This window comes from Tenrec ecaudatus, chromosome 4, assembly GCF_050624435.1.
Source record: "Tenrec ecaudatus isolate mTenEca1 chromosome 4, mTenEca1.hap1, whole genome shotgun sequence".
NCBI classification, from domain to species: domain Eukaryota; kingdom Metazoa; phylum Chordata; class Mammalia; order Afrosoricida; family Tenrecidae; genus Tenrec; species Tenrec ecaudatus.
Genome location: NC_134533.1, coordinates 72,134,659 through 72,159,029, shown reverse-complemented (window position 1 = coordinate 72,159,029; position 24,371 = coordinate 72,134,659). Strand labels below are relative to the sequence as shown.

Sequence of the window (24,371 nt, the reverse complement as noted above, 5' to 3'; positions counted from 1 at the left end):
CCAGTGAAGAGGGGTCAGATTTCCCCTTCTGGGTAGAACCCCTTGGCTCTGGTCAGAGAGTGGAGACTAGGAGGCTGGAGTGGGGTTCACACTAGCGAGGCACAGTGGGGCTGGGGCTGGATGATGGCAGTGAGAATGGTCAGTAAGAACAGACACTACCCCCGGGGGTCGATGGGACCCACAGGACTTGGTGGGCAATCAGCTGTGAGTGGGTGGAGGTGCAGATTTCTGTCTGGGGTACCATCCTTGAGGGCCAGGACGGTGATGAAGTCCCCTCTTGTCAGATACTGTGAGTTTGCTAAAAAAACAGCGCATTCCAGAGAGTAAGTATGGCCGGGGGGGGGGGGGACGGGGGACAGAGCTGTGGGAATCGGGGAGACAGCTAAGGTTTAACATTAACCAAAGCCGCAGAGTGAGAAGCCCCTACCTTGCACCCCAACTGAAGAGAACAGCGCAATGGGAGGACCTCGCCCCGAGCCAGGGTGTGTGGTGGAGGTTGGGGCAGGAATCAAACAGGAACCAAATGTTTCTGGAAAACTCACTAATCTTGGCATTCCCACCCCCACCTGGGACGGGAACTCTGTCCAGCAGTAGACGCTGGGCAGTCCATTCCACTGTGCCTCCTCCCGAGGTCGGGGTTGACCGTCGGGGGTGGAAGGAGTCCAGCCTCACTGCGGCCATGCCTGCCTGGACCCCCTCCAGCCTCCTAGACTGTCCAGGGTTCCCTCCGCCTGCCTAGCTCCTGCAGCCCACCTGGGCTCTCTCATTTCATAAACAACCGCCCCCCACCCAAGGCCACTGCTGTGTGTCCTGGCCCCAGCACTTGTCACTCTCTTGCATTATTCATGGTCCCCTCTTATCTGCTGATTAGGCAATAAGCTCTCCCAGGACAGAGGCTACCTTGTTCTAACTTTGGCGACATCAACTTCAGTGCCAGCAGACACCCTCTGGGCCAGCAGTAGCTGACCCAGCAGTATGGAACCGTGGTGGTGCAGAGGTTCAAAACACTCCGCCTCCAAAGTGTCTGTCTGCGTCCATCGAGAGCACAGCCTGGGAAACCCTGGGGATCCAGGAAACCGACTTGACAGCAATGGGCTCTTGATGGGTGACCTTGAGGGAAGCAGAGGCAGACTGCACACCCTTCTTCCCCCGAGGGCCAGTGGGTTTGAACCACCGATCTTTTAGTGAGCGGCTGAGCGAGTCACCACTCTATTCAGGAAGACGGAAGAAGAATTGATGCCCCTGAACTATGGTTTTGGCAAAGGCTATTGACCATATGATGGACGGCTGGAAGAATGAGCCAACGTGCCTTGGAAGAAACGCAGCCTGAAAGCTCCTCAGGGGCGAAGGGGATGATGAGACTTCATCTTGGGCATTTGGGACGTGTTATCAGAAAGGCTCCGTCCCTGGAGAAGGGCAGCAATAAAGAGGAAGACCCCTCCCCCCCGCCTCCCCCCCCCCCTCCCCGAGTAAGATGGGTCCACAGAAGGCTCACACATACCCCACAGGACCGGGAAGTGCTTTTTTGTGCTGGGCTGGGGTCATTGTCGGTCAGAACTGACCAGATGGCACCCAGACAACAGCAATCTTCACGGACGCAGCTCTCCCGCCACACCTTCCTCCCGCCGAGTGGCTGTGTGTGCAAGTCTGGACTTTCAGATTAGCGAGCTTCGAGCTCTACCTTTGCACCCACTGGGGCTCTCTGCACATTACAGCCTGGGAAACCTGTGGGACAATGCTCCCAGCGCACGGGCTGCAGGGAGTGAGCAGCGACCCGCGGGCAGGGAGTGTGGTTTGGTTTTTAAGGGGTCCTGATGACAAGGCTGCTCACAGAAAGACTAGACTATCCTCAGATGGACCCAGGGGCTAGGTGGGAGGACAGAGACCTGGGGATGTGTTCCCATCAACATGACAGCCTAGAAAACCCTCTGGGACCTGCTGCTCTGTCAGCTGGGGCTGCTGAGCAGTCACTGTCCCCATGACACCCAACAAGCAGCCTCGGGCCCCTTCAGTGTAAGTGAGAGAAAACTGCCTAGCTCACAGGCTGCTGGGGAGGATGAGAGGAGCAGGCCTGCGGCCAGGGATCCTGTCCTAACCCTCAACCTCACTGCTGTTGTCCAGTGGGCTCCCATACTTGGCGCCCCTTTAGGACTGGGAGGAACTGCCCCTGTAACTCTCTGTGGCAGTAGAAAGCCACATGTTTCTCCCCAAGCAACAGCTGGGGGCTTAGAACTGCTGATCTCGGGGTTCACCGTCCACTGGGTAACAACTACGCCACCAGGAATTCTGTCTTGCCTCACAAGAGCCAGCCCTTGCCCGCTCCTCCCGTTTGCAACAGGCATACAGACTCAGCGACCAGGAGGTCAAGGCCACAGGGATCTGCTCCTGTCGGCTTTGCACAGGCGGCACACTCGGCCCCAGGCCCTACCTCTCAGCAAACCACTGCTCATCTCTGAAGGCCTCAAAGCTGTGTGCTGGATTGAGCTGAACGGACTGCACAAGAGAAGGCTGGAGCCTGGGGCTCCAGGGGGCTGCAGTGAAGTGGGCGAGGGGGCGAAGTGGGAGCCCCGAGCCCTCCAGCTTCCAGTTTAGCCCGGTCCAGCATTCTAGAAGGGGAAGAAGCGTCAAAGGCAGAAATGAGAGATAGGTTTGGAAACTTGGGAAATCCCTCTTGGCTAGAGGTCTGGATGAACAATCGATCCAGTTGTTGCAGGAGGCCCAGCTGGTGCTTCTGGAAGAAGATCCGGGAAGTGGTGGGGGCAGGGCGGGGGTCAGACACTTTCTGGTGCTTTCCTAGCCAGACCAGGAACCCTGGGCCAAGACTTTCTGTTCCCGGTTCTGGCCCTGGCTGCCCCATCTAGACTCTTGGTGACCCTTACAAATCATGACTAGGAGTGCGTCAGTCTCTTCGGGCCTCAAGCAAGGACCTGAGCTCAGACTTGCCCAGCAAGAGAGGGGAGAAGCCAGAAGTTGGGAGAGCAGGAAGGGTCCTAACTCTGGGTGGGTGCAGGGGACTGGGGAAGGGTGTGTGTGTCATGGGCTTGAGTTCGAGTCCTGACTTGCCACTCTCTGGCTACCTGGCCTTGGACAGGTAGTGTTTTCCCCATTTATAAAATGAATGGCACATTCATGATCTGCTGATTAGGCAATAAACTCTCCCAGGACAGAGGCTATCTTGTTCTAACTTTGGCTACATCAACTTCAGTCCCAGCAGAAACCCTCTGGGCCAGCAGTAGCTTCATAATCATAATATGCTTTTTGCTTTAGGGAACTAGAGACCCCATTTCAAGTACAATTTGGAGAGACCGGGACACTGACACATTGTCCAGATGAGGGAGACCACCAGCCCCAGGTTGAAAGGTCAACCAGGGGTTCGTTGAGACACCAAGCATTAAACGAGGGTGTGGGTGGGCAAAGGAAAGGGGCACACAGCATGAGCAGTGCATCCCAGCGGCAGGTGCAACTCCAGAAGCAGGAACAGGGCCAGGATCGGCACACGGACATCCTTCGACAGAAGGGCTCACAAGATTGGTCCGAGGTCTTCTGACCACAACAGTCAGGGTGAGACTGATAGGATAGGGCATGACTGTGAGATCCCCTGTACCGCAGTCCCCAGTACAGGGCCCTCCATCAAGGACACTCTCAGGCAAGTCTCTAAGAGAAAGACTGGCCTTCCATGGGCTGACCAGAGATGGGTAGAGGCAGTCAGTCCACTCTCCGAGGCACTCTGCCTGAGGGTAAGTAGATCTGCATCTTTGATTAGTAATCAGAAATCATTCACTGGAGGCTTAATTCACGTGGGGACTCTGCAAAAGGATTGGGGGCTGCCACTTGCCACCCATAGCCTTTTGCAAGCCAGGGTGCCCAGAATTTAAGCTCTGAACACAGAAACCCACGGCCAAGGTTATGAGTGCTCCTGGGACAGATTATCTGGGCCCACTGAAGTAGGACCACTCTTTCTCAAGTACCTTCTGTCGCTCCCAGCTACCTCCAAGATAGTCCATATGCCTTGACCTGCCCTAGAAGCTCCTTGTATCTGGACTCAGCAGCCTCTTGGACTTGCCTGCTCCAGATTCGGCCTAATGGCCCTCTGCTCCCACCCGAGAGGGCAGCTCACTCTTCCCCCACACGACAGGCCAGTCACTTCTCCAAGTCCTTGCAGCTGCCATCTCGTCGCCTGGCATGCCCACCCTAGTGCAGCCTTATTACTGGCCCTCCAGCTGGCGTGGCACATACCTTCCTCTGTGCCGGTCCCTGTTTCTCAGGCTTTGTTTTATCCACACTTTTGGTTCCCCCGGAAGCTCCTGGAGAGCAGAAAGTTCTCCTGGGTCAACTGTATCCACACAAGCAGCGCTGGCAGCCCAGTGGGTTAACAACATGAGAAATAACTCCTCCCGCCCACTCCCCAGTCACCAGCATTCGCACAGGTCTCGCTTTGTTCAGTGTCGATGGGGAACTGCTCGAGGTGGGTGGGGGTTCACCAGCGGGAGAAGTGCCTGGCCTCGGACCTCACACTGCTGCTCACTGCTGGGTGGCTTCTCGGCATCTATTTCCTCACCCATGAGACCCTTTCTCTGCATCCGCGGAAAGAGCACTGGGCTGGGAAGCTGGCGCTGCCGGCTCTTCCCCTTGCCCACCTCTATGCTCCGGAGCAGCGCACACTCCAACACAGAAGGGCTAGAGAGCACACCAGACACCCCAGCACCAGCCAAGACCGAAAGCCTTCAGGGAGAAGCCAGCAGCCAGGGAGGCCCTTCCAGCAGAGTATCAGTCAGAGAAGCTCTCTGGAGGCAGTGGCCCTTGAAAGGACATGTTGCAACACAGCACCATGCGGCAGAAAGTAAAGCCTCAGGGGATACTGAACAAAGGTGCAGAGGACAGGTGGGCAGGGAGGGAGTCTGACCACAGACTGGGAAGGGCCAGAGGACATCGCTTGCTCCAAACCTCTTCTGCACAGACACGGAAGTGTCTACCTATCGCCTACAAACAAGTTGCATGGTCTGTCAGGAGCCAGGTCTGACCCGGACTTCTCTCTCTGCCGTCCACCCCTGGCTGGAACTGTGGGCCCCTCTTCCTTTCAAGCCAGACCCAGGACCCTTCCCCAGCTCCAGGCTCTGTGTACTGGACCACCTGAGTCCTGACATCCTCAGTGACCTCAGACCAGAATGAGGGCCCCAGGGAGACAGGAGAGGCTGTGAGCCTGATTGGGACTCAGTCAGAGGTGATTTCTGGTGGCCCAGGTGGCAGATACGGGGGCCAGCCTCCTCCCAGGTGTGGGGGCGTGGTGCGGAATAGAAAGAATTCCAGAGGCTAGAATATCAGTGATGGCAAGGTGAAGGCCAGAGCTCACACACAGTACAGGGCAAGACTAGTCTCACCAGCACCCAGAGTCCCCAAACACTCCCCTCACACCCCACCAAGCTTGACTGGAGTTTCGATATGTCAGTGACCCATCCTCCAGCTTCAGCTCCAAATAGACCCCATTGTTATTTTCCCTGTGAGCACCCCTGAGAGGAAGCGTCTGCTCCCACCCTTCCTGCCATGGCTCTATCCCCATGGTCCCCACGGGCCAGCTCTGTGGCAACATCCTCCAGGAGTTCCCCCTCCACTCGCTGGGCCCACGAAGCCTGATCAGGCCCATCCCGAGTGGGCGTGGGGACTGGAGGGTTTGCTGCAGGGAACCAACCTCTTGGTCGCCTTCATCTTAGGATGCTTTGTTCTCTCCTTCACCCTCTGACTGCCCAGGAAAAAGGCGGGGCTTGGGGCACAGTTCCCAGGGACAGTCTTCCCCACAGGGTACTGCGGGTCATGCTCCCAGTGCCCCTCCACCCCCCCACCCCCATCTCCCAGCTTCTCCTGAAGTCTGCTCACTGCTCTTCCGCCTCCTCCTCAGCCCACATAGATCTCCACGTCGATCTGGTCTGGTTCTCTGTCTCATGTACTGTCCCCCAGTTCTCTTTTCTTCTCTCTTCCATGGCCTCTGGGTCCCTGCATTATCTTGGGAACACCTGTTGATCATGTTCTTCTCTGCGTCTGTCCTTCTGCCATGGTCTTTCTCTGGAGCTGTTTTGTGGGTCAGCCTACAGCTCTCGGTTTCCCTCTGCTTTGTCATCTCTACCTGTGCCACTTTCAGAAGGGGCTCCGGGGCCTGCCTTTCTCTGCTGCCCTCCTGGTCCCGCTGTCTTGTCAGCAGGGCTGGAATGGGTTCCCTGGTACCAGCTCAACAGCATCCTTTCCAGCCGCTCTGGCCACTCACCCACGAAGCCCCCACACCCTACAGGGCCCCAGGCATGTGTTGCCTTGCCTGCAGAGCTCAGAGCGCCTCCCCTAGCCAGCACACCTCTTTTGCCCCCCAACGTCACCCTCTACAGTCCGGTAGCCCCCGGACTCCCACTCTGTCCCCCTCTGCACTTTGTCCAAACTTACCTATCCTGGGTCCCATGCCTGCGGGGGTGAGTCGTCCAGGAAGTTCCAGCCTCCAATTCAATCTCAGGACCTGGAGCTTAGCCAGGGAGGGGGGCCAGACATGAGGTGGGGCTCCTGAAAGCAGGAGTTGGGAGCCCCAGCAGAGAGGCCCTGGTAGTGCAGCTCAGGCTTCTCAGGCCGCCCTCTACAACAACCAACTTCTTCCCAGTATGGCTTAGGAAGCCTCTATGTGCCCAGGCCCTTCCCAGCCTCTCTTGCTGGCCTCTGGCTGCTCTCTCCTGATCTCTGGGTGGGACAGCCCAGGGCTGGGTTTGGAGGCTGGGTTTACTCACAGTCCAGCCCTCCTGCTGGGAGGAGACAGTGGACCACGCCTCCTGGTAGCTGTGGCCCAGCCCGTGCATCTTCCCTGGCCCGGGCTGCCTTGGCCTTTCCCTAGGAAAGTTTCTTCTGCTCTATCAGCCGTGGAGAGGTGGGGAACGCTGAGCCCAGCCGTGGAGAGGTGGGGAACGCTGAGCCCAGCCGTGGAGAGGTGGGGAACGCTGAGCCCAGCCATGCCAATCCTCCCTACACGCCGTTCCCAATTTAAGACCCTTCTCCCACCAAGCCCTTGTCCCTCCTCAGAGGAACTTAGTCATCCTCAGTGAGCTCCAGAGTCCCTGTCCCTCCTCCCCCTCCAGATCCCCCCAAAAATCCTTCTCTCCTCTCCCTGAGCCCCTCCCAGAACACAGCAGCAGCACCTCCCCATCCCCCTTGAACTCTCAACCCCCTGTGTCCTTCAAGAGCAAAGAGAGGCTCCATGGGATGAGGATACAAGGACAGTAGTGGCCGAGACATTTGATTGACCCAGGGAGCAGGCACCCTGAGGGACGGAACAGGAGCAGGACAGACAATGGTACACAATAAATCAAATAACTGATGAAGCCTATAAAACCTGTGCCTCCATTGGCTTCCAGACCACAAACTGCCTCTCCTGAAAGACCAGGCTCAACAGGTTTGAGAGACATGTGTCCGCCAGGTGACCCCAAATGGCAGTCCCAGCCCTCGCCCAGGATTCGGACTGAGAATAAGGGCTTGTGTGCAGGCCGAGTAGTTATGCTAAGTATCCCAGAAGCCCTTGCTACAGACTCCATGTTCCGCTTCTGGACTCTGTTGGCCCAGCACGGTGGGTTTACCCACTGGAAGAGCTCATAAAAATGTGTGGCTGCATAAACTGCCCAAACAAGAAGTCTTGCCCCTTAAAATGCCGATTCTCCACTGAAATAACAGCACCTATGCAAGCCCTTTAGTCTGTAAGCCTGGGGAGACATTGTGATCTGCGGCGAGCCTCCTCTGTAGGCCTCTCCTGCAGGAACTTATTTTGTAATCAATGTCTCAGCCTAGTGCTGACGTTGTAGCTTTCAGGGAACACCCATTGCCTCCCAGAAGACCTCTGCCTGCCGAGAACCTCCGGGCTAGTCGGCCGGGGAGGGACTGCTGGAGCTGCGGCCATCACATTCCTCTGGGTGGCGGGAAGGGAACAGAGGACAGCTCTGACCGACCCGGAGTGTGCCAGGCTGAAGATGGAGGGCAGAGGTCTCTGGGTTAGATCCCATTCGCAGTTCTGCTGTTTGCTGGTTGAGGGACCTTAAACAAGTCCCTACCTCTGCCTGGGCAGTTCCTTTATGGGTAAAGAAAGGGCAAGGATGCCAACTATGCAGGCTTATTGTGTAAGTGCAGGAGAAAGAAAGAAGCCAGGCCCGCAGGCGTGACGCGCAGAGAAAGGGGGAGCAGTAGGGATGGGGCTTAGCCCTGGGCAGCAAGAGGGAAGACTAACCCTCCCAACCTGCACAGTGCTTCCACACAGCTGGCCCTGTTGGAGCTCTCTGGAGCTAGATCTATACCTCGGTCCTTGGCCCCGCGCGAGAAAGAATTCATGCTGAAGCCTGGTTCATGATCAAAGTGAGTTTTATGAGAGTCAGAAGTTTCAGGTTTACATGGCACCCATAGGACTCCTCCTGACCATGCAGCCTGGCGGTAGCTGCTCAGCGTCACGCAGACAAAAGTGTGTCTGATGCTGGGCTCCTGCCTTTTCAAGGATTCCACGGAGAGGCGTGGTGGACGACCCCTGATCGACCCCATTGGCTGAATTGAATTCACCTGGCCCAGGTGGGCCAATCCAGATTAGCCTAGGTGGGCCAATCCAGGTTAGCCTAGGTGGGCCAATCCAGGTTAGCCTAGGTGGGCCAATCCAGGTGGCCTAAGTAGGTCAATCCAGGTGGTCTAGGTGGGCCAATCTAGGTTAGCCTAGGTGGGCCAATCCAGGTGGCCTAGGTGGGCCAATCCGGGTTCAGCACCCACCCATGCCGACCGGCGGGAAACATGAACCTCTGAGCACATGCAGTGCGCTACTCCTTTGTTCCGTGCTTGGCAATCTGGGCATACGTTAATGGACATTTTTTTAGCCCTGTGCTAGCCTGCCTAAAGCCCCACCAGACCTTCCTGGCAACCTTGGGGCCGGGTGTTACTGTTTCCATATTTTAGATGACGTTTGAGTGTGCTGGTCCAGCTGGACTAGAGAAACAAATTCATGGAGACTCCTATGTGAATAAGAGCAGGTTTATATTAAAGACCAGTTGAATATTGAGACAACATCCCAGGCCAGATCAAGTCCCAAAGTCCGATATCAGCCCATATGTCCGATACCAGTCTATAAAGTCTTCAGATTCACAAAACACATGCAATGACACCAAGCGGAGGAAGATCACAGGCTTGTGGGTGGAAAGTCGTGTGGATCCAGTGGTGGTGGAAGCATCTCAGCACTGGGTCTCTATGTGGCTCCTCCAGCTCAGGTCACTAGAGCAGTTCCATGTGTCTTGTCAGCTGCAATGTCTCCCAGAGAATGAGCTGAGCGAGCGAGTAAGAGAGCGAATGAGAGAAAGAGAGCGAGAGCGAGAGCCGAGAGAGCGAGAGTGACAGAGAGTCTCCAGCCTCAGGGAGGAAGACAGGAGTTCCCAGAATCCTCAGCAGAAGGCCATGACCGCACAGAGGCCTCATGGGCTATGACCCGATTGACAGGCTGGACTCCACCCCTTCACTTTGAATCCTCAAATTGACAACAGAGCCTCCATGCTTTCAGCCTCTTAGGCAAAAGCTAAGCTTTGACCTCTGCCCCAATTGTCTTGTAGGCTAAAAATCACTCCGGAGTTCTTCAAGCCTAAGGACAGAAGGGAACTTGACCCCATTCCAGGAAACGTGCCATCACAGGGAACAGGACTGTGTGCTTAGGTGTTCAATGATAGAGAACTATGCATTAATCACTTGCCTCCTGGTAGCTATAGGAGGGGCTAGCTAGGAAGTAGGAATATTTAAAGTAAGATCCCTACTCACCACTGGCACGGAGTAGGCACTAAGTCGTTATCTGGTGTGTGAATAAATGGGTCCTCAAGAAATCAGAAATGCAAAACCATCGAACTGGGAAAGGTCAGTAGTTGACTTGGATTGGTAGAAGGAGCAGACCCTGCTCCTCCTTGAAGAAACCCAATTGGTGCTCCGCTCTGAAGGCTGCAGTCAGACGCTGACTGAGCTACGACCTTCCAGGCTCCCCACAGTAGGCACACGATTGGGAAAGGAAGATCTCTTTAGGATTTCTGGAAGCTCAGCTGCCTGTCCTTGGCCCCAGAGGCTGCAGAATGTCCACACGTAGACTCGTCTCGGTCTGTGCTAGGACTAGCTTGGCTGGCCAGGATCAAAGACAACTGCAGTGCGCTCCGGTATAATTGGTCATACCCACAGGGCATAGCACAGACCTTCCCGGGTTGATGTAGCCTGGCCCTCGCTCCTTCCTGAACTCAAAGCTGTGGAACTGGAGCAAGGTATTTACCCAGAAGTCTCCGGGAGTCGGGCTAACAGACCCTCAGGGTGGCTGCTCTCAGGCAAATCCTATGAGTAGCCCGGGCTCGCCGTCTGACCAAACCAGCTTGCACGCAGGCGCTGCCAATTACCTGCATCGGGCACCAGTGAGTGCGGTGTTTGCTGAGCCCTGTGCGTTTACAGAGCCGTGTGTGTGTGTGTGTGTGTGTGTGTGTGTGGACACCATCTGCGATTCCCGCAGTTTGTAACACTGGATGTCTTGTTTCTTTAAAGGCCCGTGCTATTGGCAAAACCTGGCACGGTGTGAAGAACCCAGGAGCTGTGCAGACACTGTGCTGTCCCCAGCCCCGTGCCTCCTGTGCAGCCCGGTGTTGTTTGTAAAACCCCGGCTGTTTGCGGAACCCAGGCCCCCTCGCTCTTTGAGTCAGCGGTGTAAGGAACTGCTTTTGTTGACCAGGCAAAAACTGGAGGCTCTCACGTTATAGAACCATCTGGTTTCGGTGTGAGGGAAGAGTCCAGGGCTCCAGGCTAGGCAGAGACCTCATTCCTGTTCCCGGCTCAATCACTACTTTGCTGGGGACTTTGGGTAAGTCCTTTGTCCTCTCTGGGCCTTGATGTGCTCCTCTGTTAAATGGAGATTGTGTCCCAGAGATCCCGGTGTTGAGAAGCTCGGCTGGCGGGGGTTGAGAAGGAGAAGGTGGGGTAAGGAATTAGAAAGGGGAAAGGGGGCTGGAGGCTTGGTCCTGAAAAAGACTTCAAACTGCTGCCTCAGCCCCTTGGCTTGTACTTCCTCCTGGCCAGGCAAGCAGTCGGGAACGGATATCTATAAATGAGCTCGTGGCTGGGCCGACCATTGAGGGCCTCAGTCAGAAGCCCCAGTCTTCCTTTCCCGTAAGATGCTGTCTGTCGTGGGGACAGACCCCAAGCTGTGTGGGGTGACCGCATGCATGGCTCATTACATCCGCCTACGGAGGCGATCCCACTTTCACCCATGACAACACGGTAACTTGCCCAAGGCTGCGGGCTGAGCGTCCAGCAGGGGCTGGGCTCTGGGCCCGGGAGCACACGTGTGGCTGCAACCCTGTGACTCAGAAAGTCAGAGCTTGAAGGAGCTCCGTCTGTGGACTCCTTCCTCATTCACGGGGAGGCTGGAGGACGGCAGAGGGCTCGGCTCTGAAGTCACTGTCCCCCTCTGTGCGTCCCCGGGTGATTGATGAGACGCGGAGCCCATCTCACCAAGGACTCTGGGCTTTCTTCCTCCTGGCTGGTGGGGCTTGGCCATCAAGACCTCGCAATTTCCCAACGCCGTGAGCAGCACTGACCCGTAGGTCAGGTCAGGGTCACTCGACACTGTCCACTTTACCTCAGTACAGCCGCTGGCTCCCCCAGTCCCATTCAAGCTGAGACCTTGTAGCGCTGTCTGTCCTCTGGGTCACAGCTGGAACCCCGCCCAGGGTGCTCCTACCCTCCCAATCTCCCGCAGGAAGCTTGCCTACCTCCCCTCCTCGGGTTCAACCCCCCTCAAGACTGAAGACCCCTGCTTCCCCACAACCTCTCCCTCAGGCCTGAGGAGAAGGTCCTGTGTTAGGAACGCCACCCCTCCCCCTGAAAATGGCAGCCGGGTCCCCCCACCCCCACCCCTGGAGGAGCAGTGTACAGACAGGCATCAGACAGTTCGGCCCTGGCCCAGCAAGTGGCTCTTTGAAAAAAGAAAAAAAATGTTTTTAACCGTTTTCTCGGCATACCAGTCACATAGCAGGCAATCCCATAGTCCGGTCGCCTCCAGAAGAGTCGCACCGTCCTTGAACGTTGTAAGTTCTCATGGAATCCAGACTTGTGCAGCCTTTGAGACTGGGTGAGCCTCCAGCGAGTGCTTTGAGATGTTCTTTCCCGCTAAAACTTTTGTCCAGAAATCTCCCCCGAAGCCTCCTTTAAAGCAAGCAACAGTTCAGCTTACCTCATCATGTAGCTACCTACCCTGCATTTTAGAATGTCTGCCTTCAGCCTTGTGCCTTTTCAAAGAAGGATCTCTATGGACTACAGCGACCATGGTGAACTTGAAAGTTCGCTCATGGGAGCGGACAGCGCGTCAAAGGAGGGTGAGGACAGTTTGCCCCCTGGAAGACTGTCACCAGCTCGTTGAATTGGACGAGCAGAAATCACTCCCTTGGTGTCCCCCCCCCCCCGCTGTGTATCTTCTCCACCACAACACAAAGGGACAGAAATGACGGCCGCAGTCACAAGCAAGAGATGTGCACAGACAATATTTCTCAGAAGTCTGCCACCTGGACAGAACGGTGAGCAAGTGTGCCTTCCGGGAGGAAACAACTGGTGAGGGGGACTGATTGAGACGGTTAAATGTCTATTTAGAATAAATACAATGTAATGGATGGTATGATTCATTTTTTAAAACATTCTTTGCCCTAATCATTTTCTTTTTTTACCTTTTATTAGGGGCTCATACAACTCTTATCACAATTCATACATATACATACATCAATTGTATAAAGCACATCCACACATTCCCTGCCCCAATCATTCTCAAAGCATTTGCTCTCCACTTAAGCCCTTTGCATCAGGCCTCTTTTTTTTCCCCTCCCTCCCCGCTCCCCCCTCCCTCATGTGCCCTTGGTAATTTATACATTGTTATTTTGTCATATCTTGCCCTATCCGGAATCTCCCTCCCCCCACTTCTCTGCCGTCCATCCCCCAGGGAGGAGGCCACATGTGGATCCCTGCAATCAGCTCCCCCTTTCCAACCCACTCACCCTCCACTCTCCCAGCATCGTCCCTCACACCCTTGGTCCTGAAGGTATCGTCCACCCTGGATTCCCTGTGCCTCCAGTCCCCATATGCACCAGTGTACAACCTGTGCCCTATCCAGCCCTGCAAGGTAGAATTCGGATCATGGTAGTTGGGGGGGGGTATGATTCATTTAACAATAAGACAATATACTTAAGATTACAAAAAGAGAGAGAAGAAAGCTGCTCGCTGAGCCTCCGTGTCCTCATCTCTGAAAGCCTCTGGTAGACCCTCAACAAGACGGCCCCGTTGGCCTCAGACTCGAGTCCTTAAGAGGTGGCACAGGATGGAAGCGTTGCCTTCTGTCGAACATCAGGTCAGGTCACGACATGTCAGAGCCGCCTCGACAGTATCTACCCACAGCCTCCTGCCGCCCTATCTTCTCCCGCGCCTGCGTTTGAGCTGGTGCTGACAGCCTGAGCCCACAGCCCTGCCGCTCCCTCACCCGGACAATGGCTTCCCCGGTTGCATCCGGCCAGAACAGGCCGAGGGATGGTTAACCCCCTGGCATCACTCAGAGTCCCCCATACAGGGTTTCCAAGGCTGTCTATTTTTTAGGAGTTTTATTGGCATATACTTCACATATCATACAATGTAATCGTTCCATCATATTCAAAAGAGTTGTGCAATCATCGCCACAACCAATTTCAGAACATTTTCTTCTTGTCCTCACTGTTAGCGCCTCATGTCCCCCCATCCTCCCCTGCCAAGCCCCCAGGCAGTGATCAATCCAGTTACTGTCCTTATAGATCTCCCTATCCTGATTTCAGACACAAAATCATACAGAACACAAAGGAAGCAAGCAAACGAGCAAAACAAACAAACAACCCAACAACAATGACCAGGCAAAACTTAGAAAAGCCTTAATCAAAAAGAAAGCAGAAAACATTAAAAACCAAAACGACTATTTATTTACTTATAGTAAAAGATCATTTTATTGGGGACTCTTACAACTCTTACCACAATCCGTGCATCATTTGTATCAAGCATATTTGCACATATGTTGCCATCATTCTTTTCTAGACATTTACTTTCTATTGAGCCCTTGGCATCAACTCCTCTTTTTCCTCCCTCCGCCGTTCCACCCTCGCGACCCCTTGATAAATTATAAATTATTAGCTTTATATCTTACAATGATGCTGTCTCCTTTCCCCCAGGGCAAAACAACTTTCAAAAGGGTCAAACGGGTGATCCAATAAGGTCTTAGGTTTTAACTTAACTACATCTGCCATAATCAGTTTCACAATGCGCAAGGCTAATTCACCTCCTGAGACCAGGCTGTCAATCACTACAAGAGCGCATAGTTTCACCTTCTTGCATCCAGAAGGAGCTGGTGGGATTGAACCCACGACCCTGAGGTTAGCTGTCCCATGTGCCACCAGAGTTCCTTGATTGGATGCGTTAGTACCTGCTCACTCCTGAGCAGCCAGGAGCCACGAGGACTATGGCATCGATGGGATACAGATGACTTGCCTTGATGGAAGCAGAGGGTGAAGAGGGAGTGGATCAGGGCAGGTGCATGTCTGACTTGAGTGATAAAGGAGAGACCAAAAACTACCCGGATGGAGGCCCCTGGAGGTGGGAAGAACTGGAGAGTGAAATTACGACTCCCAGGTGGGTTGGGGACCCTTGCCATTCTCAGCTGGGGCTGCAGGGCTGTGCCCCTCACACAGTACTCCAGACTGGCCACTGGCTAGTGGCCCCCAGCCCTGGGCCACCACCACCGGCTGCCACTGGTGGGTCCTTGTTCCTGTGGGCGCCAGATGATAGAATGATGGGTGGGGACGGTGGGGAGAGGACGCTCAGTGGGTTCTACCCCCCTCTTTTCCAAGGACTGCACGAGCTAATGGATGTACGGCTGCTTTTGTCAAGTGTGGGACATGAAAAATTATGGTTGTTAATAACTTGGCTCCTTGGAGAAGGGTGGGGAGGGAGTGAAGGGGGAGGGAACCTAATTTCCCAGCTGAGGAGTTTGGAGCAGGGGCCTCAAGGCCCAAAGACTTATCTACACTGCCCCCTGGGGGTCAGAGGGTTCTGTGCACCTGGACTTTCCTCTAAGACTGCAGGCAGGTGGGGAAGAAGACTGGGAAAAACAGTCTTGCTTTTGCTCCTAGCAGAGGTGGACATGCTAGGCCTGAAGGGACTCAGTGAGAGACCTCCGGCTCAACAACACAGGTTGCCTGGCCCTGCTTTTTCTCCCCCATAGCAGCCAACTCTCTTCTTTCCACCCACTGACAAGGTTATGATCCAGCACCTCCCACCCCCACCCAACTCTTGCCTGGGCCTTGCCCCCCACCTTCCCACTCTTCTGTCTTCCCCACCAGTCCATCTTCCTGCAAGAAAGACTTTCTAAAGGGGACTTTCTAAGCCTTAAATCTGATCAGACCCCTTCCCTGCTCAAAATCCTAACCCCAGCTCCTAAGTGCCCTCAGGATAAGCCATTCTTATTGAGGTGTGTGTGTGTGTGTGTGTGTGTGTGTGTGTGTGTGTGTGTGTGTGTGTGCAGCAGCATCTTCTGCAGGATCAGTCTGGCCATTGGCAAGGGAGGCCGTCTTCTGGGTGACCAAGGGCAAGGCTCTGTGGGCTGAGAGTTCCTGGGACTAACTCTGCCACTTAGTAGCTGCATGACTCTGTGAAAGCGATTTCATTCGTGTTTATGATTATTTTTTGAAGGGGAGCAGTTATGAGGTCTTAGAAGAGACGAGGATGGCACGAAGACACAGGTACCACATCTGGAGGGGGAGGCCATTGGCAGGAGGTCAAAATGGCGTCCGAGTGAGTTCCTTCTTTGTGCCTGTCTGCTCCTCGGTGGGATGGGCTTGTTCATGAACCAAAGCCGATCGGAATGACGTTTTCCAGTACCTCATCTTCTTTGCATCTATCATCAACAACCACGGGAGCATCAGTTGGGGGATCGCGTGACATCGTGCATTGGGCAAATCTGCTGCCAAAGACTTGCTTAGAGCGTGAAACACAGGGACAGTGTTGCGAGGACTGGAGCGTGTGTGCCTCATCAGCCTCATCTGCGTCTGATGCATTTGAGCCACGGCGCTGACAAAGGACAGTCACTCTACCACCAGAGGCCAGAACCGACAAGGTAGTCTTGGAAGGAGAACGGCCAGAATGCTCTTCATCCATGAGAATGGCGAGCTATTGCGTGTACTTTGGGCCTGCTACCGGGAGTGGCCAGTCCCTGGAGAAGGACATCAGACGTGAAGTAGAGGCACCTCAGAACGGAGGAGGGACTGTCAGTGACAGAGATTGGCACGGTGGCTGCGACAATGGGCTCAAACATAGCAACAGTGAGCTGGCACAGACCTGCCCCGTTCTCCACAGGGTCACTGCGACGTGTAGGCATCTGGCACTGATTTCTTCCCTCAAGGAGATTGCTCAGAAGAAGGAAGTGTCGCTGGGGAGCAGGGGAGCCAGTCTTCTACAGAAAGCGGAGCTAGCCCTGCCCAAGATCTAGTTCTGTGTTGGGGCCAGCGTGGACGGCAGCTGCGGGAGAGGCATGCAGAATTCGTCTTCTAGGAAGATGAGTCACTTCCTCTCCTGAGGGGCTGATGAGTCCGGAGGTGAGGCTGGCATGAAGCGCCAGCTGCTTTCTGCCAGGCAGGCCTCCACTGGGGTGCTGTGCAAACTGCTCAGACAAGGAGGGGCGGGGGTGGCCTGATGCCAGGACCACAGCTGGGCCAGGGCTGGATGGACAGCCTCCCTCACCTTGACTCTGCTCTAACTCTCCCAGGCGAGCTTGTTTCATCAGTGCTGTTTATTCAGAATGTTGCCAGTTGGCATTTTGCTCGATTCTTTTCTTCTCGGGTGACATCCCAGACACACGTCCCCCCACCTCCCCCACATACTTTTCCTAGATGCACTGACTTCCACTGTTCCTGGCACTGATGTCTAGAATTCTCTCACTCTGTAAGTAGTGTTGGCCTAATTTAAATGCCTGCCCTATTTTGTGGGGTGGTGGGGGTGAGGGTAGGGGTGTGCTGTTATTGTTGGGGGTGATCAGGCAGCACACAGGTATGTCTCTCTGGAGGAAGGGAGAGGTCAGGGCTGGTGACTCTTGAAGGGAGCGGACTGGTCTCTGACAAGGGGAAGGGGTGAGCTCAGTGGTGCTGTCCGCATACCAGCTGGGCCCAGACAGGGAGCTGAGAAGGTCTACAGGTTTTCTGGTGGCAGATGGCTCCAACCTCTTGTGCTGAAGCTAAGAACTTCCCCCAGAACCGGCCAGCAAAAGGAGGCAGTCTGGCATAAGCAAACCTGTCACTTAGGTCTGAGCTCTGCCAACAACCAGCTGAGTGACTCTGGGCATTTACTTCAAAGCTTTACCTTCTGAGCCTCGGTTTCCTCCACTCTCAAATGGATCTGATCACCGTGACTAATGTTTGCTGCCTGTTAAGCATAGTTCTAAGTGGTTTACTTACACTAGCTCAATCACTGCTCGCCCAAACCAATTATTGTCTCCAATGTACAGATGCGGGAATTCAGGGACAGACAGGCTAAGAGATGTGCCCATGGTTGGAGTGGATAAGCAGTAGACCAGGCTCTGACCAGACCATGTCCTTAACTATGGCAGCTCATTGTCCCAAAGGGCTAGTGAGACAGTCAAGGTTCATTGTGCCAACCTGGGTGATAAACGCATGTGGGATTAATTGAAGGGCAGAGAGATAAATGGCTCGGTGAGCTTCCCCTTTCTGGTTCTCGGGTCTCTTGCTTTGTGATGGTCAGACCAGGGTGCGGCTGACTTAGCCAGTTCCCTGCTTTCTAGTTCCCTGGAAAGGCTCACTTCCTGCAAGACATCCCTGAGGAGAAGCCACATGGACCTACCCTGATGCAGCCCTGGGTGCTGGAGCGGCCTCGTGGAGACCCCTGCCTGCACTGAGATACTTAAACGCTCACTGTTCAGCTTTCCTCCTGCAGTCGGCATCATAGTGTGTTTTGTGGGATGGAGGAGGACTGTGTGGATTGGTGTTGGGCATATGGGTTAATGTTGGACTTGTGGGCTTGGGCAGCACTGGGTTGGGATGCTTTCTTAATGTGCACTTACTCTTTATATAAAACTCTCTCTTATACATATGTGTTTCTGTGGCTTTGTTTCCTTAGTTTACCCAGACTAACACAGCTAGTCTGAGGATTCAGCAGTGTGTCCACCAGGCCCTAAGCCATGGGGATGAGTTCCAAGTTGTGTGCTTAGACTGGCTGCAAACCTGTGTTGCTGAGAACCATCTGTATGACCCTGGCCATGCCACTCTTCTCGTCACTCAGGTTCCCCACCCCCAGCAGGAAGCACTTGAGCACTAGCAGGTGACTCCTAGCTCCCTACTCCAGCCGTGCCCTTCCCTGAGTTCTTCTGGTCCTTCTGGGCAGTTCTCTCCAGCACCTCAGGCTTAGCAGGGAGCTCATGATTCCACTGGAGATTTGTCCCTCCCCAGTACCTGCTCTGAGCTTCCAGGCCCTGGACCAGGCCCATCCCTGACCACTGTCCCTCTTTCTCTCCTCACAGACCGTGTGGCAACTCTCCCTCCTTACATCTCTGCCTATTTTCTTCCCCACATGTTAGGCCATACTATGTAGAGAAACAAATTCATTGACACTCATATATGTGTAAGAAAGAGCTTTATATTCCTGCTCAGAGCAGCCAATGCACAGACAGGACCATAGGGCCAGCCCTACCATAAGAAAAGAGGTCCCTCACTGGCCCATAGCACTACGGGGTCAGCACTGGAGACACAGTGCAGAAATTGTGCCTGATCTGACCCCAGCACACCGAGGCGAAACTTTAAGGGCATGCAACAGGAAGGGGGAGCAAAGCAATGAAGCCCCCGGGAATGCCAAAAATAGACTGTGGGTCCAGGGCATGGCACCCCATCAGACTCAACCAGAAAATACTCCTTAAGGTCAACAAACAGACCTGGAACTATTTACAGGCATTTCTTTTTTGTGTGTCATTGCTTTGTTGTTGTTGTTGTCTTTTGCTCTATCTTGGTTTTGTGCATATTATTATCTCTGCAGGTCTATCTAGATAAGACATAAACAATCTGGAGGAGAAAACAATGGACTGACAGTTCAGGGGGAACACAGGAGAGGGGAAGGCGATGGGAAGGAAGTGACTGTTAATAAACCCAGAGCCAAGGGAACAACAAGTGATCTAAAATTGAGGGCAAGGAGGGTGTAGGAGGCCTGGTAAGGCTAGATCAAGAGCAATGAAATGGAGAGGAATTAATTAGACCCAAATGAAGGCTGAACATGATAGTGGGACAAGAGGAGAGTAAAAGGAAATAGAGGAAAGAGCTAGGAGGCAAAGGGCATTTATAGAGGTCTAAATACAGGTATATACATATGTAAATATACTTATTTATGACTATGTGGAAATCATGTATGTGCATATATTTATAGGTTTAGTACTAAGGTAGCAGATGGACATTGGGCCTCCACTCAAGAACTCCCTCAATGCAAGGGTACTTTGTTCTATTAAACTGGCATTCCATGATGCACACCTTCCCAACATGATTGCTGAAGACAAAGGGTGCCTAAGCAAATGTGGTGGAGAAAGCTGATGGTGCCCGGCTATCAAAAGACATAGCATCTGGGTTCTTAAAGGTTTGAAGATAAACAAGCGGCCATCTAGCTGAGAAGCAACAAAGCCCACATGGAGGAAACACAGCAGCCTGTGTGATATGAGGTGTTGAAGGGATCAGGTATCAGGCATCAAAGAAAACAAAAATCATATCCTTGTGAATGAGGGGGAGTGTTGAGTGGGGACCCAAAGCCCATCTGTAGGCAATTGGACATCCCCTTACAGAAGGGTCGTGGTGAGGAGATGAGCCAGTCAGGGTGCAGTATAGCACAACTTTCCTCTAGTTCTTTAATGCTTTCCCCCAACCCCTAACCCCCACTGTCATGCCCCAGTTCTATTTTAAAAACCCAGCTAGACCATAGCTGTATCTGCACATAGGTACAGATAAGAGCTGGAAACACAGGGAATCCAGGACAGATAAAGCCTTCAGGACCAATAATGAGAGTAGGTATACCAGGAGGGTAAGGGTAAGGTGGGGGGAGAAAGGGGATGGACAACAGAAGAGTGAAGAGAGACATTGGTCAGTGTAAGACATGAAAAAAATTTTATAAATTATCAAGGGTTCATGAGGGAGGGGGAAAAATGAGAAGCTGATGCCAAGGGCTCAAGTAGAAAGAAAATGTTTTGAAAATGATGAGGGCAACAAATGTACAAATGTGCTTGACACAATGGATGGATATATGGATTGCGATGAGTTGTATGAGCCCCCAGTAAAATGATTTTAAAAAATAAAAAAGAGCTTTATATCAAGGAGTATTTGGATATTAAGAAAACATCCCAACCCAGTCTAAATCAAGTCCATAAGACCGAGACTAGTCCATAAATCCCTCTTCAGACTCATGCAGCTACATGCAATGATGGAGAATGCAGGGAGATCACCAGGCAGGTGGGTGCAGAGTCCTGTGGATCCAATGGCGGTGGACGCATCACAGGGCTCTGGCAGGTCTCAGCTGCGTGGCTCACCAGCAGAAAGGTGAAGCAGAGGGAGGGGGGCGGCCTCCAGGGAGCCATTTATCTCCGTCAGGCCTCCCAACGAAGCCAGCCAGCTGCAACCCGATTGACAAGCTAAACTCCACCCCTACACAGTATTTATCAAGTTGACATGAAATTATGTGATTACCACCCCACCTATCCCCTTACTTCTCCTCATTTGAAGCCTGACCCTTACAGCGGCCAGCCTCCCCATCTTCAGTGCCTCTAATTTCCCTGTTCTCTCCCACCCTCCACATTCCACCAGCCACCTTTCTCAACCAGAACCTCACCAACCCAGCCCTGCTCCAGAGACTGAACTTTACTTCTTAGCGTGACATTTGCTACTCCTCCCTACACACGTACCAGGACCCCCCTCAGAGCATACCCCGCACACTCATGTGTTGATCCCTCTATAGGTTTGGTTTCTCTGGTCAGGAGGCTGCCCTTCCCCCCCTGCCCGAAAAAAAACACTCATTTTTCAGGGGATAGGTCCCCAAGTATTCTCTGAATCCTCCAGAAAGAATACAGCAGTGGTTACAATCATATACTAGTTCTCCACTCGAGCACTGAACAGGTTGGCCCATCAGCCATTTCTTTTTTCTGCCCCCAGCCTCCCCTTTCTTTCACTCGGCTGAGACCCTGCAATGAACATAGTGGCTTTTCTTGGGGACCTGTCCCAGGGCAGGCACAATCTCTAAGAGAAGCTTTGCGGAAGGCCCGGAGCCTTTCCAGGGTGAAGAACCTCAGAGGGGAAGCCCCCCCGGGGGTGGCCTCTCTGGGGCTGTGGTGAGGAGGCCCATAGAAAACTCCTTGCCTGCACTTACCAGTTTGCAAAGCACTCTCACATAAAGGAGCCCTCTAAATTTCCACTCAAGGTCATCCTCTGCTGCTATCATCCTCACGCACGAGGGGGAAACAGAGGCAGAGAGAAGTGAGGCGCTTACTCAGGTACAAACAGCTGGACAAACAGTAGAACTGGGATTTGAACCTAGGTCTGCTTGGCCCACAAAACTGAAGCTTTTCCCCTTGGGTCACAGCCTCCTGGTGGTGAGGCTGAGCATGCTGGAGACCCAATGCTGGGCTCAGATTCTAAACCCTGCTCCCTACGGTTCCCCTGGCCTCCTGCCTGCGGTCCGGAAGGCGGGCGAGGTTTTTCCTGGATGTATTTTTAGCTTCTCTTTCTTCCTTGGCACGTTCTTTTCCCAGCCCCTTGTGTCTGTCGGAGGCTCGCACCCTGGAGGGGGTGAGGTGGAACGGGAGTGAGACGGAGAGAGACAGAGCATCCTTGACGGGTGTTTCCAGGGCAGGGCACAGGCCTTCGGCCTTCACTTCATTGGCCCTGGGCTGTTTTCTGTCCTTCGCTATAAAATGTTTCTGGACTAGATGCACATCCTGGAGACATCTCTGGACCTGTCCGCTGGGTGGAGAGGATGAGGCAGTGGACTGTGCTCATCCCGGACCTCCTGATGGACCCCAGAGAGAGGGGCAGTGGGCGGTGCCATCTGGGTGGAATTGCCCATGGCACCTGTTGGCACCAAGGTGTCCTTCTAGTCCACCTGTTCCACATTAGCACTGAGCTGGCACTCAATACCTATATAGCCCAAAAGAACAAATCCCCACATGACAGGAGAGAAAGCAGCCTCGGGGGGGCCAATGATAGACTCGAATCCATACTGGTTCAGGCACCGAGAGCTGAGCGCTGACCCACTAGGCTGGCTTCTAGGCCCTGACGACAGCGGCACACAAATGCTCCTGCCATCTCCGCATCCTCACGAAGTTCTCCCACCACCGTCTTCTCAAAGGAGACTTGCCCCACTGCCCAATCTGCAAACCAACCTTTCCCTCGTTCTACTTTCATGCCCCTTCCTTCTTTCCCACCCAACTCACCATGCTCTCCTCTTCGGTTGATTACTCCACCCGCTCCCATTCCTGAGCCCCCTTCCTCTCTACTGGCTTCTTCCCGTCCGCACATGACGGGAAACCTGCTTCAGCACAGGGAAATCTTCCCCTAACTCCCATTGCCCTGTTGCTCTCCAGACAGACAGCTTGGAAAAGCGCGTGTTTGAGAAATGTTGATGGCAACATATGTATACGTGTGCTTTGTACAATTGAATGATGGATTGGCATAAGGTTTGTACGAGCCCCCCACCCCGAATAAAATGATTTTTTTAAGTCAACAAAATACTGGCCAATAGAATCCAACAATAAAATAATTAACTATCAGAGAGAAAGTTGTCGACTGTCTCCATGGACTCCCTAACCGTCCACATCTACTGTTGCACTGGCCTCTGCACACGTGCGTCACCAGGGAGCCCCTCAGTGCTGAGCCCCGTGGTCACGCTCGGATTCTCATACTTCTGACCTTAGCAGCCGCGCCGGAAGCTGCCGACCACACCTGCCCTTTGGAGCCTCTCTTGCGATGTCCTCTGCCTGGTTTAGCTACATCCTCTCCGGCTATCCTTCCTTAGCCTCTTTCACACATACTTCTTGTTCTGCCTCCATCCAAAGTTTCTTCCCCGAAGCTTCTGTCCTCGTCATCCTACATTCCCCACAGGTGGTGTAATTCACCACCATCCACCCATACCACGCAGCTCTCTATCTCAACACCAGCTCCAGAGTGAGGCTCTCAGACATGTGCTGGGCAGCCTCTTGGGGTGGCCCGCCACTTCCTCCCAACAGAACTCACGGCCTCTCTTGTCTTTCTGTTCTGGGAAAATTCGTAATTAGCATGTAATCATGGTCCACCAAAGCACTCACGGAGAGCAAGTAAGCATTATATTATGCTGCTGAGACGGTGAGAAGTTGAAGGTTTGTGTAGGTTGCTGTCCTGGCCCACTGCCCCAGGGTCGTGCAAGTTAAATAGCTCTCATGCACTCACTGCCATCCAGCCAATGCTGACTCCGAGCGACCTGTGGGTTTCCAAGACTGCAACTGTTCACAGGAGTCAAAAGCCCCATCTTTCCCTGTTGTTGCTGTGGGTGGTTTTGAACTGCCAACCATGCAGATCGCAGCCCAATGCATAACCACTGCACTACCATGCTAAATAGCAAGGGAGACTCAAATCAACTAGAGGTAGACAGAGCCAGGGGCTAATGACTAAGCTATGTCCTTAGGAGTGAGAGTGGAGAGACTTTTTCTGAAGTGCTTGGATGGGGCATTACTTCTCTGTCAGTTTGTTGTCGGTGGTGGCTTGTGTGTTGCTGTGCTGCTGGAAGCCGTGGTGCTGGTGTTTCAAATGCCAGCAGGGTCACCTAAAGTGAAGCGGTTTCAGCAGAGCGTCTGCAGAACTAAGCACAGATGACAAAGAAGGAATAGGCTGTCTATTTCTAGGAATTAGCCACGGAAAACCCGATGAACAGCAGTGGACACTGCCAGCTACTGAGCTCCTTGTGAAAACCCCGTGAACAGCATCTTCAAATACAGCATCAGAAGATGAACCCCTCAGGTTTGAAGGCACTCAAGCTATGGCTGAGGAAGAGCTGCTTTTTCAAAGAAGGGTAACTACAATGACGTGGGTTCGGTAAAGCCTCTGGGACCCTCATTTGCTGATGGGGCATGAATCAAAATGAGGAGATACAGCTGGAAAAATCACTTAATCAGAACTTGGAATGGATAAAGTATGAAAATAGGAAAATTGGAAGTTATAAAAAGTGAAATAGAAGGCATGGAAAGTCACAGGAGTGATCTGAAACGGGCTGGCATTACCCATTTTCAATCAAAGCATTGCACAGTTTACTAT

At 53.4% G+C, this 24,371-nt stretch overlaps 1 protein-coding gene across 1 annotated transcript in view; it reads right to left on the bottom strand.

Annotated features, from left to right (window-relative positions):
* The window catches only part of SLCO2B1 (solute carrier organic anion transporter family member 2B1), a 52,835-nt gene extending 46,126 nt beyond the window's left edge, over positions 1-6,709 (bottom strand). The window contains exon 1 of the mRNA XM_075546282.1: positions 6,427-6,709. Within this exon, the coding sequence (XP_075402397.1) occupies positions 6,427-6,442 (16 nt within the window). The 5' untranslated portion in view covers positions 6,443-6,709. The remainder of the gene's footprint in view (positions 1-6,426) is intronic.
* Positions 6,710-24,371: the final 17,662 nt, after the last annotated feature.